The sequence below is a fragment of the Myotis yumanensis genome, unplaced genomic scaffold (genome assembly GCF_028538775.1).
Source record: "Myotis yumanensis isolate MYYU_CA2020_CCGP unplaced genomic scaffold, mMyoYum1.0.hap1 SCAF_6, whole genome shotgun sequence".
Lineage (NCBI taxonomy): Eukaryota > Metazoa > Chordata > Mammalia > Chiroptera > Vespertilionidae > Myotis > Myotis yumanensis.
The window spans coordinates 97,582,099-97,599,358 of record NW_027223757.1 but is presented as its reverse complement, the minus strand read 5'-3'; the positions used below and the strand labels follow the sequence as shown (position 1 = coordinate 97,599,358).

Sequence of the window (17,260 nt, the reverse complement as noted above, 5' to 3'; positions counted from 1 at the left end):
TTTCAGCTGGCTATGGCCATGGGGCTGGAGCGAGCAGGAGGCTTGGGTTGCCCCTGGCGATGGAGGAAGCCAAGCTTCCCGCCTGCCCTGGCCAGCTCTGAGCTCCACTCAAGGCTACAAAGTTTCAATTATAGAAGGTAAATAAATTCCAGAATTAAAAAAATATAAAAAGGAGAGGCTGGGAGCTTCCATCGCCGGGGGGCTTGGCCAGCCTGAAAACGGCCCTCAGCCCCTCACCCAGACTGGCCAGGCACCCCAGTGGGGACCGCCCCACCCTAAAGGGGGTGTGGCCAGCCTGAAATCAGCCATCAGCCCCTCACCAAGGCTGGCCAGGCACCCCAGCAGGACCCCTACCCTGATCTGGACACCCTTCAAGGCAAACCAGCCGGCCCCCACCCATGCACCAGGCCTCTATCCTATATAATAAAAGGGTAATATGCAAACTGACCCTAACAGAACGACTGGGAATGACTGGTCACTATGACACACATTGACCACCAGGGGGAAGATGCTCAGTGCAGGATCTGCCCCCTGGTGGTCAGTGCGCTCCCACAGGGGGAGCTCTGCTCAGCCACAAGCCAGGCTGATGGCTGCCAGCACAGCGGTGGCGGCGGGAGCCTCTCCCGCCTCCTCAGCAGCACTAAGGATGTCCGACTGCAGCTTAGGTCTGCTCTCCGCTGGCAAGTGGACATCCCCCGAGGGCTGCCAGAGGGATGTCTAACTGCCAGCTTGGGCCCGATCCCCCAGGGAGTGGGCCTAAGCCAGCAGGTAGACATCCTCCGAGGGGTCCCAGACTGCAAGAGGGCATAGGCCAGGCTGAGGGACCCCCCCCCCAAGTGCACAAATTTTTGTGCAACGGGCCTCTAGTATATACATAATAGACTAAGCTGAAACACACATGTGCGATACATATAACAGTCTTACTGGCGCCAATCACACACGTGTTTCTTTTCTTTTTTCTTTTTCTTTTTTTAATATATCCCATTTATTTTTTACAGAGAGGAAGGGAGAGGGATAGAGAGCTAGAAACATCGATGAGAGAGAAACATCGACCAGCTGCCTCCTGCACACCCCCCACCGGGGATGCGCCAGCAACCAAGGTACATGCCCTTGACCGGAATCGAACCTGGGACCCCTCAGTCCACAGGCCGACGCTCTATCGACTGAGCCAAACCGGTCAGGGCTGCACACGTGTTTCGATCTGTCATTGTCTATCATGAATTTGGTTGACACTTCTATTATCAAGAAAGGGTGAATAGCGATATTAAAATATTTCTTCTAATTAATTTCCTTTCAATGTGCAAGAATTCATGCACTGGGACACTAGTATAATGAAATTAATATACCTAAGTATGGGCAAAAGGATGCCACTCCTCCCGCCAAAAACAACGTTGAACTAGAACAGCTGTGGGCAAACTATGGCCCGCGGGCCGGATCCGGCTGTTTGAAATGAATAAAACTAAAAAAAAAAAAAAAAAAAAAAAAGACCGTACCCTTTTATGTAATGACGTTTACTTTGAATTTATATTAGTTCACACAAACACTCCAACCATGCTTTGGTTCCGGCCCTCCGGTCCAGTGTAAGAACCCATTGTGGCCCTCGAGTCAAAAAGTTTGCCCACCCCTGGGCTAGAACATGGAAAAAATAGCAAACTCACATGGCGCAGTGTATGAGTGACCCAAGCCTGGAAATGCGATTTCATGAGCAGAATTAAATATTTTTATTCACAAACAGCTTCTGTGCCTGCAAAGTTTGCACTAACGTACATAGTGAGCAGCACGATGTTCCCATAAAGTGGTACTTCTCAGCTTCCTAATGCCAGACTGCGGACACCTGCCTGCCTTGTGCAGGGGCTGGTCCTGGAACGATGGCCCCGTTCACCTCACCAGTGCTCTGGGCGTTCTCCCCAACCTGCAGAATGGACAAGGCCATGATGCCCTGGCCCGGTGGCTCCGTTGGAGTGTTGTCTTTTTTTTTTTTTTTTTTTTCAGAGAGGAAGGAAGAGGGAGAGAGAAACATCAATGATGAGAGGGAATCGTGGACCAGCTGCCTCCTGCACACCCCCTATTGGGGACCGAGCCACAATCCAGGCATGTGCCCTTGACCGGAATCGAACCTGGGACCTTTCAGTCCACAGGCTGACCTCTATCCACTGAGCCAACCCTGCTAGGGCTGGAATGTTGTCTTGTACACTGAGGTTGAGAGTTCGATTCCTGGTCAGGGCACATACCCAAGTTGCAGGCTCAATCCCCAGTCAGGAGCATATGCGGGCAGCGGATCAATATTTCTCACATTGATGTCTGTCTCTCCCTCTCCCTTTCTCTGTCTGGAATCCAAAAACATATCCTCTGGGGGCGGGTGGGGGGTGGACAATGGGGCAATAAGAACACATACGTAATGCCTTAATCAATAAAGAAAAAAAAAACACATCCTCAAGTGAGAATTAAAAAAGGATGACTGCCCTGGCTGGTGTGGCTCCGTGGTTAGAGTGCCAGCCTGTGAACTGAAGGGCCACGGGTTCGGTTTCCAGTTGAGGGCATGTCCCTGGGCTGCAGGTTCAATTCCCAGGCTGGTCAGGTGTGTGCGGGAGGGAACACATCGATGTGCCTCTCACAGCAGTGTCTCTCTCCTGCTCCCTTCCACACTAAAAAAATCAATGGGGAAAAATGATCCTTAGCTGAGCATTAACAACAAAAGGTGACCAAAGCTAAGTCCTAGATCGAAGCGCGAGCCAGGATAGGACTGTTTTAGGAACACAAGACATTTTAGGGAAGTCTTGTCGGTGCTACCATGGAAACAGGAAAGCCCTGTGGCCATACAGAACTCAAAGGGGGCCTGAGAACGGAAGAGTGGCCCTGTGGCCAGCGCTGGAGACGCTTGCCTGGCAGTTCTAGGGCAGGGGTTCTCTGTCCCAGCGGCAGCACCTGGAGTCAGCTGTGCAACTGGGAACGGGGGTGCCCCGGAGCATATCTCCGGGAGGAGAGGGTGTCCCCTTGACATGGAGTGATTAGGAGAGACCTCAGAGGAAGTAACATGAAAGCCAAGGCCTGAAGGAGGTGAAGGAGTGAACCAGATGGGTAGGAAGAAGAGCCTTCAGGGAGGCACCAGAATGTGTAGACACCTAGAACCTGTATAGTGTCACTAACCAGTGTCATCCCAATACATTCATAAAGAAGCAAAAAATAAAAACAAGCTGGAGCCCTGGCTAGTGTGGCTCAGCTGGTTGGGTATCAGCCCGTGCACCAAAAGGTTGCCAGTTCAATTCCCGGTCAGGGCACATGCCCAGGTTGCAGCCCGAAACCCAAGAATATCAATAAAAATTTGATCAGTGGATAGAGCATCAGCCTGTGGGCCGAAGCATCCCGGGTTCAATTCCAATCAAGGGCACATACCTCAGCTTCAGGCTCCTCCCCATCCAGGGCCCTGGTCAGAGTGCATGCAGGAGGCAACCAACACATGTGTTTCTCTCACATCGATATTTCTCTTTCACTCTCTCCTAAATATCAGTGGAAACTATCCTCGGGTAAGGATTAAAAAAAAAAAAGGGAGTTTATGCCAGAACCGGTTTGGCTCAGTGGATAGAGCGTCAGCCTGCGGACTGAAAGGTCCCAGGTTCGATTCCGGTCAAGGGCATGTACCTGGGTTGCGGGCACATCCCCAGTGGGGGTCGTGCAGGAGGCAGCTGATCGATGTTTCCCTCTCATTGATGTTTCCGGCTCTCTATCTCTCTCCCTTCCTCTCTGTAAAAAATCAATAAAATATATATATATATATATTTTTAAAGGGAGTTTGCCAAGCAGCAGCAAATACGTTGAGTTAGTACTTAATTGTACTGGGCTGAGGTGGTAGGATTTTGTAATTTTTTTAAGAGAGAAAAGGATAAACAGTTTGTTGTTCCACTTATCTATGCATTCATTGGTTGCTTCTTGTAGGTGCCCCCAGAAATAGAACCCTCAACCCTGATGTATGGGGACAACACCCTGAGCTACCCAGCCAGGGTGGATTTCCCAGGAACAGAAATGGGAGAAATGTAATGCTGACAACTCAGAATTGGAGATGGAAGGGTTGAGAGACATCAGAAGTTGAATAGGATTTGGGGGTTGGGGGTGGAAGCAGAAAGGAAAAGAGCCTAAAGGGGAGAGAAGTGCCTGCAGGGTTTCATGGGTCCATGGGTTTGGTGAAATGGATGAGTTCGGCCTCTCTCCCTGCCCGCATTGTTTTTTTGTTAATCCTCACCCGAGGATATTTTTTCAGCTGATTTTTAGAGAGTGTGAAAGGGAATCGGGGGTGGAGAGACAAACATTGATGTGAAAGAGACACATCACCCTGACCAGGCCCGGGATCGAACCTGTAACCCAAGTACGTGCCCTTAGCCGGAAGTCGAACCCACGCCCTGCGGTTGTGCGGCAGGAAGTTTCTGTGGAGAATCTGAAAGGAAAATGACTGACTCCTCTTTGAATGACCATGGGCACGTGAAGCTCGCTCTGCAGGCTCGGTGGCCGACTGCGGGGCGGGAAGGGGAGAAGCAGGCACTGGACGCACCAGAAGGAAAGAAACTCAAGTTAAGTAGGCCCCTGGGTTGACATGCTCTTTGCTTTTTCACTCAGCTGTGTCCCTTGTTGGTGTTTCACCTTTAGATTACGTCCTCCTCCCAGGCCCTCTCCTGAGTGCACAGAGCAACAGTAGGCTGGCTGCCTGAGCGTCACTCCTGAGCCTGGACAGAAGGAGGGAAAAGGCACCGCTGGCCTCGCTAGATGTACACGAGGCCTGTGACTATGGCCAATCTTGAAAATAACAGCCAAGAAACTTGTAGGGCAGTGACTTCATTTTCCAGATCAGCAACACTAGGGAGCGTGTCAGAAACATTTTGGGGTCCATCCCAGATCTACTGAATCAGAAAATTTGCTGCTCACCCCCCCAACCTTACTTATTTTGAATGTTTTTAAATTTTTATTTTAGAGAGAGAGGGAGAGAAACATCGATTGGCTGCCCCCATGCATCCTGACTGGGGATTGAACCCACAACCTGGGTATATGCTCTGACTGGGAATCCATGGGATGGCACTCAGTTAAGCCAACCAGCGAGGGCTCCAATGTCTTATAACAGGCCCTTCGGTGAACACTAAAAGGTTGAAAACCACTCTTCTCTCTCCCCAAAATGTAATATTCTCCTAATTTCTAGTTCTAAGAATAGCAGATCTAGCCCGGCCAGCGTGGCTAAGTGGGTTGAGTGTCAACCTATGAACCAGGAGTTCATAGGTCACGGTTCACTTCCCGGTTGGTCAGGGCACATGCCTGGGCTGTGGGCTCGATCCCTAGTAGGGGGGCAGGATGTAGGAGGCAGCCAGTCAAGGTCTCTGTCATTGATGCTTCGCTCTCTCTCTGAAATCAATAAAAATGTATTTTAAAAAAATAGCAGACTTAAGTAACTTCTTATTCAAAGTTAATTCTGTCCCTCCATGTTCTAGTCTCCAAAACCTCCCGTCTCCCAGGAATCTTATCCCATCACCTAGGCCCTCGATTTCACACCTCCCTCAAAGAGGCTGGGTCCTAGACCTCCCTGTCCCCTCCAGCAGGCCATTTCCTCCAGCTCCGCAGTTACTCTTTGCGAAGGGCAGTCTACACTTTCCTCTCCCCTGGACTGTTCTCAAAACACTGCTCATGGATTTCTCCTGTAGCCACTCCTGCTCCTTCCTCCCGTCCTCTCAACTCCTTCCTAGAGCACTCCACAGCTGGCAGGCCCAGCCATAGGCTGTCCCGGCCGCACTGCCTTCTCCGAGAATGCTGGTCCTGGGATCTGCTGTGCAGAGTGCATCACATCAGCCTTCTCACTTAAATCAACTATGACTTGAAGGTACAGCTTGCTAGCTCCACGAAGGTTTGTATTCGTGCACCTAAAACTGCTGGTAATGGCTGGGTTTTGTTTTTCAAGGAGTCCAAACACACCAGGGGTTAAATAAGCTGCTTCTCTCTCCACTGTTTATTATTAATGTACAAAATATACAAAACCAAAAGAAAAAATACTCATCCTCAAATCCATGTGGCTCTAACCCAAGACCTTGCACAAAACCCAACCAATCCACTGTTTTCATAGAAAACAACTGATACGAGACGGGTGAAAGAGAGGGCTGTGTAAGGTTCAGTGTGTTGTTGAATGCACCCAGGATGGTGCCCGATGGGGACTCAGAGGTGGCCTCACTCCAAGGTTCCAGGTGGGGACAGGAAGTGTGTGAACTCCCAAGGCGGTGCATGTAGTGTGACTGTCGGGCCGGCGTGCCGGGCTTCAGTTCATGCACAGCTGGTCTCCCCGAAGTGTCTGCTTCCAGCATGAGCTGTGTGTGCAGGGTAGACCGCCACCAGCCGGCTGCGATGCAGATGCAGCCGCAGCGCTCACAGAAGGCTGCCTAGTCTGACCTCGCTGAGAAGGGCTCAGGATGTGTCCCTCCGGTGTGCAGTGGGAGCCCTCAGTGGAGTGGGATATCCCATACCCCCTCTGATCATCTCCCCACCCCGAGGAATGGTGGTCTTGGCTGGGATGGTTGGGAGGGCAGCTGATCCCACGTCAGAGCTCCGTGCACGGGGAGGACTGGCACAGGCCAGGTGCCCCCGGGCATCAGAGGTAACACTGCAAAGGAGCTGGGCTTCCAGGGCAAGTCTCCTCAGAAAGTGAAGCCGCCGAGTCTCCGAGCCTCCTCTTCGCAGGCAGGGCAGAGCGGGTCTAGTCCTCCCGCCTGGAGGAGCGTGTACATGGGGTGCACCAGTGATCAGAAACCCCAGGACTGAGCAGTGGGGACCGAGGAGGCCGGCTCCTCCTCAGCTGGGGAAGGGACAAACGGGCCTCACAGAAGCCATAACAGTGTGGGGGGACAGACGGGGTCCTTAGGGCAGGGGGGGCCCGTTGACCCCCGGGTGGTAGAAGGCACAGCTGTCCTCATAGCGGCAGTTGCCCTTCATCATAAAGTGTCGGCAAACGGGGCGGTTGGACATGTCTGGAAAGAGGGTGGACGGTTAGGGAGGAGATGCGAGGTCACCACCACCCTCACCCCCTCCACAGCCATGAAGCCAGAGAATGTCTTTCAGAGAGAGCCTGGGGTGTGGGGGAAGGGCTAGGGCAGGAACAGCCACACATGCTGGGACAGGCGGCCTCAGGTTCAGCCCAGCACCCCCAGGTAGTGACACTCCCAGCCTGTGGGGGTCCAACAAAAGCCACACAGGGGCAGGGCTCATCCTCACCTCCTCCATGGCTGTGGCCTCCATCGTGCCCTCGGTGGCCCCCTCCTCCGTGGCCAGGGCCATTATGGCCTCGGTGCTCATGAGGAGGTGGACCTCGATGATCATGGCCTCGGTGACCAGGGACATCATGAGGCCGGTGGCCATGGGGCCCCCCATGTCCAGGACCTTCGTGGGGGCGATGTCCACCATTTCCACCCATGCTCCCACCAGGGCCTTCATGAGGACGGTGGCCACTGCCACTGCCCATGCCCCCACCAGGGCCTTCGTGGGGACGGTGTCCTCCACCCATGCCCCCACCAGGGCCCCCTCGTCCGTTTGGGGGTCCTCCTCCAGAGCGACCTCCTCTGGCTCCTCGAAATGGAGGAGGAGGGGGAGGAGGTTCATTTCCCCCTCGACCACCACGGCCTCTATGGTATGGTCCAGGTCCAGGTCCAGGTCCCCCCCGCATCGGGCCACCCCGCATGGGGTCAGCAGGGCCATCCCAGAAGGGATCACCGCCCCGGGGAGGGGGTGGGGGACCCAGGAGACGTGGACCCACTGGCCCCCCAGGGCCTCCAGGGCCTCCATGGGGACCTGTTAGGAAAAAAAGGGAGACAATGTTACATTCAGGGACTGCTCCCTCCCACCCTAAGCCATCTCCCCGCCACCCTACGCCACCTCCCCGCTCCTTCTGGTCAATCCTACACTATTACCAGACCACAGGTTAGCAGATAAGCCCATTATTCCAACACCCCAGTCACCGCCTACCTGGCATAGGTCCCCCAGGGCCAGGGGGGAAGTGCTGCATTCCCTTGGGGCCCCCAGGGCCTCCTTGTGGGAAACCATTGGCTATTGGGCCGGGACCTAAGAGTCCATGTGGCACTGTTAATGAAAAGAGTCAAATAGTCAGCAAGAGGCTTCTAGAAGAGTGACATCCTTCCCGCTTACGTGTGCCCCAGGGATCCTTGAAGACCAGCTGGCAGGGTCTAATCTCCATCCCATCCCCATGTCTGACCACCGACCGCATGCAGCCCAGCCCTGGCTGGCCCTGACCTTACCCAGCATCTGCTTGATCTTGTCTGAGTAGTCTGGTTGCTTCAGCAGTTCCTCTGAGGGGTGACTATTTGGGCTCCCCTAGAGAGCAACAGTCGTCATCAGCAGAGAAAGGGAGAGCCCAGAGGAGGGACGCAGGAAGAGGAGGAGGACTGGGGTACGGGGAGGGGCGTGGCCGACAAAGCAGAAACGAGGATGAGGGCTCATACCATGATGGAGGTGAGGATCTCCTGGACACTGATGCCTCCTCCTCCAGGGCCCTGCGGGCTCTTCCCAGCACCCATGCTTCCCATAAGATTGGCCAGAACAGGAGGCAACTTGGAGCCACCGGCCCCATCAGGTGAGCCGCCGGCCTCCCCAGGCTCCAGGGTCTCAACATATGGAGTGTCATCCATGGAACATTCCTGAGAGCAGAGCAGAGCAGTGAGGACAACCACAGAATGAAGGGGAGTCACGCACAACAGCTGCATCAGCATCCATCACAGCCCCGTCGTCACTTCACACTCACCTCGTCCAGGGGGATGAGCTTCGGGGGGACGGGCTCGTAGGGTTCAGGGTCTGGCTCGTGAGGGCTAGCATGAGTGTGGGGGGGGAAGCAAAAAAAAGAATGATGGTCAAATTATTGATCCAGGCCCTCGAATTTCTTCCTAACCTCCACCTCTCCGTAATCAACCCAGGGCAGGCACCCCATTCTGCTCACCTTTCCTTGTTCAGGAAGAGCTCCTGAAGGATTCCTTTCTCCCGCTCAGCCTGGACATACCGCTCCTGGCTGTTGCTTCCAGGGGTGACGAGAGGTGAGGGCAGAACCAGGGGCCGGGGGCACACCCACGGCACCTTCTCCTCCATGTTGTCATGGCTCAGACGCCGGGCCGTCTCAAATGCATGTCTGTCTGACAGTATCTCTCGCTTAGCTGCCTCGCCAAAGTCCTTGATCTTATTCACATTTACTATTGGCAAGGAGGAAAAAAGCAAGAGAAGAGTAAGCACAACCAGCCCTTTTGAAACGCTCTGTGCCCGCCTATTAGATAGTCAACTCGACTTCTAACCTCGTTCGGTTTCATCCAGTTCAAAATAGAAGTATTCCCTCAGCTTGCCCTCCTCAGGCCACGTCACCGTCTTCCTCTTCCTGCCTTTCCGCGTCAGCTGGCTGGGATCGCCAGGGCTCTCCACTGGTTTTGCATCCAGAGCTCCTGGCTCCAAAGAGGCTGTAAGCAGGAGAGGTTTCAGATGCAGGTCCTTCCCCTTGGGAAACCCCCCAGCCTGGCCCAGCCTCTGGACTGACCTGCGTCCAGCAGCTCTGGGACCTCCACAGGGGGAACTGGGGTCCCTGGACGGTCGGTGTCCATAGCCTCAGGAGGTGCTGGCTCTGGGGAAGAAGGTTTGGCTGTGCTTGGCTCTGTGCTTGTTTTCCCTTCAAATGGGCTTGGCTATTGTGAAAGGAAAAGAAGTTAATGAGCTGACAGAAAATCTAAGGTCAAGGCAAGGCAGTGAGTGCGGGGTCTGGGGCGGGACCCCCAACAGTTCATATAAACGGAGGTCTATGTCAAACACTGCCCACCGTCCGTCACCAGTCTGCACCAGACAAACTCCTTTTGCCCTCCCCAACTCTGAGCTGCTGGGCCCTTCTTTTTTTTTTTTAACTGTTTTTATTGATTTTAAATATGTTTTTTATTGATTTTTTACAGAAAGGGAGAGGGATAGAAACATCGATGAGAGAAACATCGATCAGCTGCCTCCTGCACACCCCCTACTGGGGATGTGCCCGCAACCCAGGTACATGCCCTTGACCAGAATCGAACCTGGGACCCTTCAGTCCACGGGCCGATGCTCTATGCACTTAGCCAAACCGGTTAGGACCGTTTTTATTGATTTTAGAGAGAAACATCGATCAGCTGCTTCCTGCACACCCCCTACTAGGGACTGAGCCCATAGCAAGGTGCCCTGACCAGGAATCGAACCAGCCACCACTGGGTGCATGGGACTACCACCTGAGCCACACTGGCCAGGGCTCCAGGTCCTTCCTTTGACTTTACCTTTACACTCTGCCACGCCTACCACCCAGGGCCCATACCTTGGCAGCTGTAGGCGACAGCACCTTCTTCTTCTTCTTAATTTTGATGCCTGGAACAGGGGCTGAGTTGAGCGCATCCAGGAAGCCCAGGCCCTCCATAGCTACAAAAGGAAGAAGCATAAATGGAACCATCATGCCTCCTTTACAATCCTATTCCTATAGAACCAGTCTGGGCAGAAAAATGGGTCTGGGCAGACCCTGCCTCAATCTGGGACACAGTTAGCTCAAGGTGGCCAGGAAGCATATGGACAGGAAATTCCTGACATTATCCTCTATTTTTTAAAATATATATCTTTATTATTCATTTCAGAGAGGGAGAGAAAGAGAGATAGAAACATCAATGATAAGAGAGAATCACTGATCGGCTGCCTCCTGCACACCCCACATTGGGAAATGAATCGTGACCTCCTGCTTCATAGGTTGACGCTCAACCACTGAGCCACACAAGCCGGGCTATTCTCTTCGTATTAAAGGCAGGCAAGCCGTGGTTTTGGATAGGAACTAGAGTTCAGGCACCTGACAGAGCCAGCCCTGTGACATGACAGATCACCCTGCCAGCTGGGAGTGCCCCTAACCCAGTGATGGCGAACCTATGACACGTGTGTCAGAGGTGACATGCGAACTCATTTTTTTGGTTGATTTTTATTTGTTAAATGGCATTTAAATATATAAAATAAATATCAAAAACATAAGTCTTTGTCTTACTATGGATGCAAATATAAAAAAATTTCTGTATGTGACACAGCACCAGAGTTAAGTTAGGGTTTTTCAAAATTCTGACATGGCCAAAACCAGTTTGTCTCAGTGGACAGAGCGTCGGCCTGGGGACTGAAAGGTCCCAGGTTGATTCCGGTCAAGGGCATGTACCTGGGTTGCGGGCACATCCCCAGTAGGAGATGTGCAGGAGGCAGCTGATCAATGTCTCTCTCTCATCGATGTTTCTAACTGTCTATCTCTCTCCCTTCCTCTCTATAAAAAATCAATAAAATATATTAAAAAAAAAAAAATGCTGACACGCCGAGCTCAAAAGGTTCGCCATCACTGCCCTAACCAGTCAGTGAAGACCACACCTCCCACCTCACCTCTCAGGTCACTCCTAAGTAACCCTATGAAACAAGCTTCAGAGGTGCAAAAATTAAAGGGCACCAAGAAATCAAAGGAAAATGGAAGAAAACATTAAAGAGAAGGACCTCCCTCACCCCCCAATGCATCCCATAAAGAGTTTGCTCCCAAATTCAATACATTCTGACTCACGCTGTGGCGGGATGATCTTCACTTTGATCTCTTTGGTAGCATTGGGTGTTGTGTTGAGTGGCTTGTACTTCTTCTCTGCATGGGGAGCAGTGTCTCCTGGGGCAGCTGCTGAGCTGTTAGAAGAAGAGGAACTGTCAAGAACACTGCCCTTCTTTCTCGTGGCCTCAGACCCAACCCACTCAGAAGTCCAGCACACAGTCCCTACCTCTGACGCTTGAGGGGAATGGGCTTAAGGTTGTATTTGTCAGAAACCATCACTGCACTGGCGTTCTTCTTCACAGGCACCAAAGATGGGGTCTCCAGCTCTAATCCTGGGGAAGAGACATGGGGTGGGGTTGAATTCCCACCCACCCTCTTGACTTTTTTTGTTGTTGTTAAAGATTTTTAATTGATTTTTAGCGAGAGGAAGGGAGAGGAAAAGAGAGAAACATCAATGTGAGAGCAATACATCGATCATGCCCCCTACTGGGGATCCATCCCACAACCTGGGCATGTGCCCTGACCGGAAATCAAACCAGTGACCTTTTGGTGCACAGGACAATACCCAACGAGCCACACTGGCCAGGGCCACCTTCTTGACTTTTCCTCTCGGTTCATCCAGCCTTGTAGAATCCCGAGCTTCTCCCGAGAGTCTTCCTCTTTTCCCACATCATAATCCAGCAATTCCACCAGAAGGCCCTGGGTGTGCACATGCCCACACACCCTCCCCCCGGGGCCTGCCAGCAGCCTCACCAGTGGAGCGGAACTTGGCATGACTGGGCGCTGTGGTTCGCAGAGACTTAGGCTTCTCCTTCTTCTTCTCTGGGGCCTCCTCAGCCCGGGGCTCAGCCTTCACCTCGGTTAAAGGTCGCTCAGGGGGCGTGGTTCGACCCTTTCCCTCTTCTTTTCGCTTTTTCTTATCTTTTTCTGTTGTGGCAAAACAAAGTAGAAAAAGATTTTATTGAGATCAAAGAGAAAGACTGCCAGGTAGTGGTGAAGCAGGCTGAAGACACTGGAGGCCACATCCCATGGGAGATAAATCAATACGGGGACAAAGGACCTGGGAGCTCACCAGCAGGCTGGGCACTGCTCTGGGAGCGGATGACAGCCATCCAGTCGCTGACGAGGACGGAGGCCAACTTCCGGAGCTCTGAGGGGACAGAAAGAGGAAATGCCTAAATAACTTAAAATGTTATCTGTACAGTAACAGAAAATAGAGATATCTGAACATTTATTACATTATAAAAACTACATCACTGTTTCATATATACAGGGTGAGCAAAAATAGGTTTACAGTTGTGAGTACATGAAACAGTTTATTCTTGTATTATTATTTACTTTTTATTATATTATTTATAAACCTTTTACCCACCCCTATATATTTCCCGTAATTGTTACAACTTGAAAATTTTTTTTTAAAGAATGGTGTATTGCCTGACTGGCGTGGCTCAGTGGTTGAGCATCAGCCTATGAACCAGGAGGTCAGGGCACATGACTGGGTTGCAGGCTCAATCCCCAAGTAGGGGGCGTGCAGGAGGCAGCCAACCAATGATCATCACTATTGATGTTTCTATCTCTGTCCCCCTCAATACATTACTACTTTTAAAAATATATTTTTATTGATTTCAGAGAGGATGGGAGAAGAGAGAAATATTGATGTGAGGTCATAACATTGACTCACCTCACATAGAAGCATAGAGATTAGTCACAAAATTAAGAAGTGGCAGAATGAACATATATATACTCTTCCCTTTCTGTTAAAATTAGAGAAAGGAGCCCTAGCCAGTTTGGCACATGGATAAAGAGTCGGCCCTCAGACTGAAGGGTTGCAGGTTTGATTCCAGTCAAGGGCACGTACCTCAGTTGCAGGCTCAATCCCCGGCTCTGGTCAGGGAGCGTGTAGGAGGCAACCAATCGATGTCTCTCTCTCACATCGATATTTCTCTGCCCTCCTCCACCCACTCTCTCTCTAAAAAAAAAGAAATCAATAGAAAAAATATCCTCAAGTGAGGATTAACTAAAAAAAACCCAGAAACTAAAATCAGGAGAAAGGTAGCAGAGTTCAAGTATGTGAAGGGCCACTAGCTTCTAAAATGAACAGCACTGTTTGTGTTGTCCTGAAGGTGAACTTAATGCAAAGGACGCTAACTTAGCTTCATCTTAACAAAAGACCTTCTAGGCAACCTTTTTAGAAAACCAATTAAGTATATCAAGGATGAAAAAAAAGCTGAAAAACAGACCAATTTAGGTTTGCAGTTTATCTAAAGAAAAAAGAGGTCAGAGAATTTTAAAGAATAGAATTTGTTGCTTTTTCTTTTTGTACTCGGCAAATAACATCTCTTATCTATGGCATCTCTCTTCCTGACAACATTTCCACTTTTGGACTCATTTAATACTGAGACTGTCATATTAACATGAAAACCTAACTTTTCAAAATAGTCACACGCTGGCAATTTCTGTACCTAAGGCAAGATGAATCCCAATGTATTCCCAATGCAGGAAAACCCTAAAATCTTTTCAGAGCAATTGATAGTATGGTCCAATGAGACTTCACTATAGTTGATAAGTACTAATTTCTGTATCCAAAGGAAGTGTAAGAATAATTAAATCTATATTCAAAGAAGGCAGAAAAATTTAGCCAGCCAGAAAACAGGGACAATATACCTGACAGAGAAGGAACAATAGATGTGCAATGACTTAATGGGCTTTCTGGGATATATATTATGCTATAAATTATTATTACAGACTAGAGGCCTGGTGCACAAAATTCAAGTGCTTGGTGGGAGGGGGGTCCCTCAGCCCGGCCTGCATGCTCTTGCAGTCCAGGAGCCCTTGGGGGATATCCGACTGCCGGCTTAGGAGTGGGCCTAAGCCGGCAGTCGGACATCCTTAGCGCTGCCATGGAGGCAGGAGAGGCTCCTGCCACTGCTGCTGTGCTCACCAGGCATGAGCCCGGCTCAGGGCTTCTGGCTGAGTGGTGCCCCCCCGTGGGAGTGCACTGAATACCAGGCGGCACTCCTGCATTGAGCACCTGCCCCCTGGTGGTCAGTGTGCATCATGGCAACTGGTTGTTCCACCATTTGGTTGATTTGCATATTAGCCTTTTATTATATAGGTTACTCTGAGATGTCACAAAGATATTGAAATGCTTTGTATCTAAAAGGACCTGAAAACTGGGAATTAATACAACTAAAATAATTGAAAGGTAGGGGCCCTGGCCAGTCTGGGTCAGTTGGTTGAGGGTCAAAAGGTCACTGGCTCGGGGGTACAACCAAGATGGCGGCATAGGTAAACAACTGAACTTGCTGCCGCGCACAACCACATTAAAACTACAACGAAAAGACAAATGAATATCACCCAGAACCACGGGAAGGCCGGCTGAGTGGAAATTCTACAACTAGAAGGAAAGAGAAAAGTGTATTGAAGCGGGTAGGAGGTGCAGAGGCGTGGAAGTGTGGAGGTACAGAGGTGTGCGAAAAGGGCTGGCAGCTGTGTACGCTGTTGTCTTTTTCAACCGGGAGGGAGATACAAGCTCCCGACTGCTCTGAACTCCAGTTCCAGGCGAGAATTTGGGGACCCAGACTCATATGGAGAGAAACTGGACTGTCTGGCATCGGGCCAGAACTTGAGGGTGGCTTTCTCGCAAAGGTGCTTGCAGCGGTCATTGTTTCTGCACGGGGCCGTGAGACACAGAGACCCAGAGACCTATCTGGGGGAGGGCTGATGGCCAACCATTGCTGTTTGCACCGCCCCGTGATTCCCTGAGACCACGACCCACCCAATTCACAACCCTACCCAAGCTGTGCGCAGAGGCTTTTGCATATTAATGGCCTGGCCTTTCTACACCTAAAAACCTGTCAAATTGTAGCTGGGTCAGAGAACCCCAGAGCTTCCAAAAGAAGGCCTAAGGCTCCTCAGCAGCCTGTATTACTTCACAGCTGCATCTCATCTGGTCACCTCCAAACCCCAAACAAAGAGGAGGAATCTGCAGATCTCTCTGTAGTTCCTGCTGGGTGGCCTCAGGCAGTGGCTGACTTTGCACCTCCTTGGAGATCCAAGAGCCAGTCTACCCAGTGGGCAGACTCAGTGAGTGCGAAAGCCCCACTGAAGCAAGTCCTGCCCCAGAAGGGTGTCTCCAGCACAGTTCTCCCACTGTAGACACAGCTGGTCCTCACAGCTGGAGGTCAATTCCTCCCAGTAATACCAACAGCAATCAAGGCTTAACTACAACAAGACTGTGCACACAGCCCACAAAGGGGTGCACCAAGAGTGTCCACCTCAGGTAATTAGGGAGGCTGAGCCACTGGGCCCTATAGGAAACCTAGCACACAAAGCCACTCTATCAACACAGCGAAGCATAAAAAATGCGGAGACAAAGATTCAGGTCACAAATGACAGAAATGGAGGAAAGCAAACTTCTGGATATAGAGTTCAAAACCACACTTATAAGGTTTTTCAAGAATTTTCTAGAAACCGCCGATAAATTTAATGAGACCCTCAAGAAATCTAGTGAGACCCTCAATGTTGTGATAAAGGACCAACTAGAAATTAAGCATACACTGACCGAAAGAAAGAATATTATACAGAGATCCAATAGCAGACTAGAGGATCCCAAGAATCAAGTCAAAGATTTGAAATACGAAGAAGGAAAAGACACCCAACCGGAAAAGCAAAAGGAAAAAAGAATACAAGAATATGAAGACAATGCAAGGAGCCTCTGGGACAACTTCAAGCACACCAACATCCGAATTATGGGGGTGCCAGAAGAAGAGAGAGAACAAGATATTGAAAACCTATTTGAAGAAATAATGACAGAAAACTTCCCCTACCTGGTGAAAGAAATAGACTTACAAGTCCAGGAAGCACAGAGAACCCCAAACAAAAGGAATCCAAAGAGGACCACACCAAGACACATCATAATTAAAATGCCAAGGGCAAAAGACAAAGAGAGAATCTTAAAAGCAGCAAGAGAAAAACAGTCAGTTACCTACAAGGGAATACCCATACGACTGTCAGCTGATTTCTCAACAGAAACTATGCAGGCCAGAAGGGAGTGGCAAGAAATATTCAAAGTGATGAATAGTAAGAACCAACAACCAAGAGTACTCTACCCAGTAAAGCTATCATTTAGAATTGAAGGTCAGATAAAGAGCTTCACAGACAAGAAAAAGCTAAAGGAGTTCATCACCACCAAACCAGTATTATATGAAATGCTTAAGGGTATTCTTTAAGAAGAGGAAGAAGAAGAAAAAGGTAAAGATAAAAATTATGAACAAAGTGACAACAAATACATATCTATCAACAAGTGAATCTAAAAATCAAGTGAATAAAAAATCTGATGAACACAATAAATTGGTGAATAGGATAGAATCAGGGGAATAGAAAGGGAGTAGACTGACAATTCTCAGGGGGGAGTGTGGCGGGTATGGGAAGAGACTAGACAAAAATTGTACACCTATGGACGAGGACAGTGGGAGGGGGGTAAAGGCAGGGGATGGGGTGGGAACCAGGTGGAGGGGAGCTATGGGTGGAGAAAGAGGAACAACTGTAAAAATCTGAACAATAAAGATTTATTAAGAGAGACCAAGATGGCGGCATAGTAAACACCGGAGATTTCTGTCGCAAACAACCACTTCAAAAATACAACTAAAAGACGGAACGGACACCACCCAGAACCACAGGAAGGCTGGC

At 50.3% G+C, this 17,260-nt stretch overlaps 1 protein-coding gene across 3 annotated transcripts in view; it reads right to left on the bottom strand.

Annotated features, from left to right (window-relative positions):
- Positions 1-5,952: 5,952 nt before the first annotated feature.
- Positions 5,953-17,260, bottom strand: part of PPP1R10 (protein phosphatase 1 regulatory subunit 10) — a 25,205-nt gene continuing 13,897 nt past the window's right edge. For 2 of the 3 annotated variants that reach the window (XM_070419006.1, XM_070419005.1), the window contains exons 7-20: positions 12,630-12,719; positions 12,323-12,496; positions 11,796-11,901; positions 11,591-11,703; positions 10,337-10,437; positions 9,548-9,692; positions 9,312-9,470; positions 8,966-9,212; positions 8,774-8,837; positions 8,475-8,669; positions 8,271-8,346; positions 7,981-8,094; positions 7,234-7,806; positions 5,953-6,989 (exon numbers count right to left, since the gene is read on the bottom strand). In XM_070419006.1, the coding sequence (XP_070275107.1) occupies positions 6,880-6,989; positions 7,234-7,806; positions 7,981-8,094; positions 8,271-8,346; positions 8,475-8,669; positions 8,774-8,837; positions 8,966-9,212; positions 9,312-9,470; positions 9,548-9,692; positions 10,337-10,437; positions 11,591-11,703; positions 11,796-11,901; positions 12,323-12,496; positions 12,630-12,719 (2,267 nt within the window). In that variant the 3' untranslated portion in view covers positions 5,953-6,879. The remainder of the gene's footprint in view (positions 6,990-7,233; positions 7,807-7,980; positions 8,095-8,270; positions 8,347-8,474; positions 8,670-8,773; positions 8,838-8,965; positions 9,213-9,311; positions 9,471-9,547; positions 9,693-10,336; positions 10,438-11,590; positions 11,704-11,795; positions 11,902-12,322; positions 12,497-12,629; positions 12,720-17,260) is intronic. The other variant, XM_070419007.1, reaches the window with a different exon arrangement.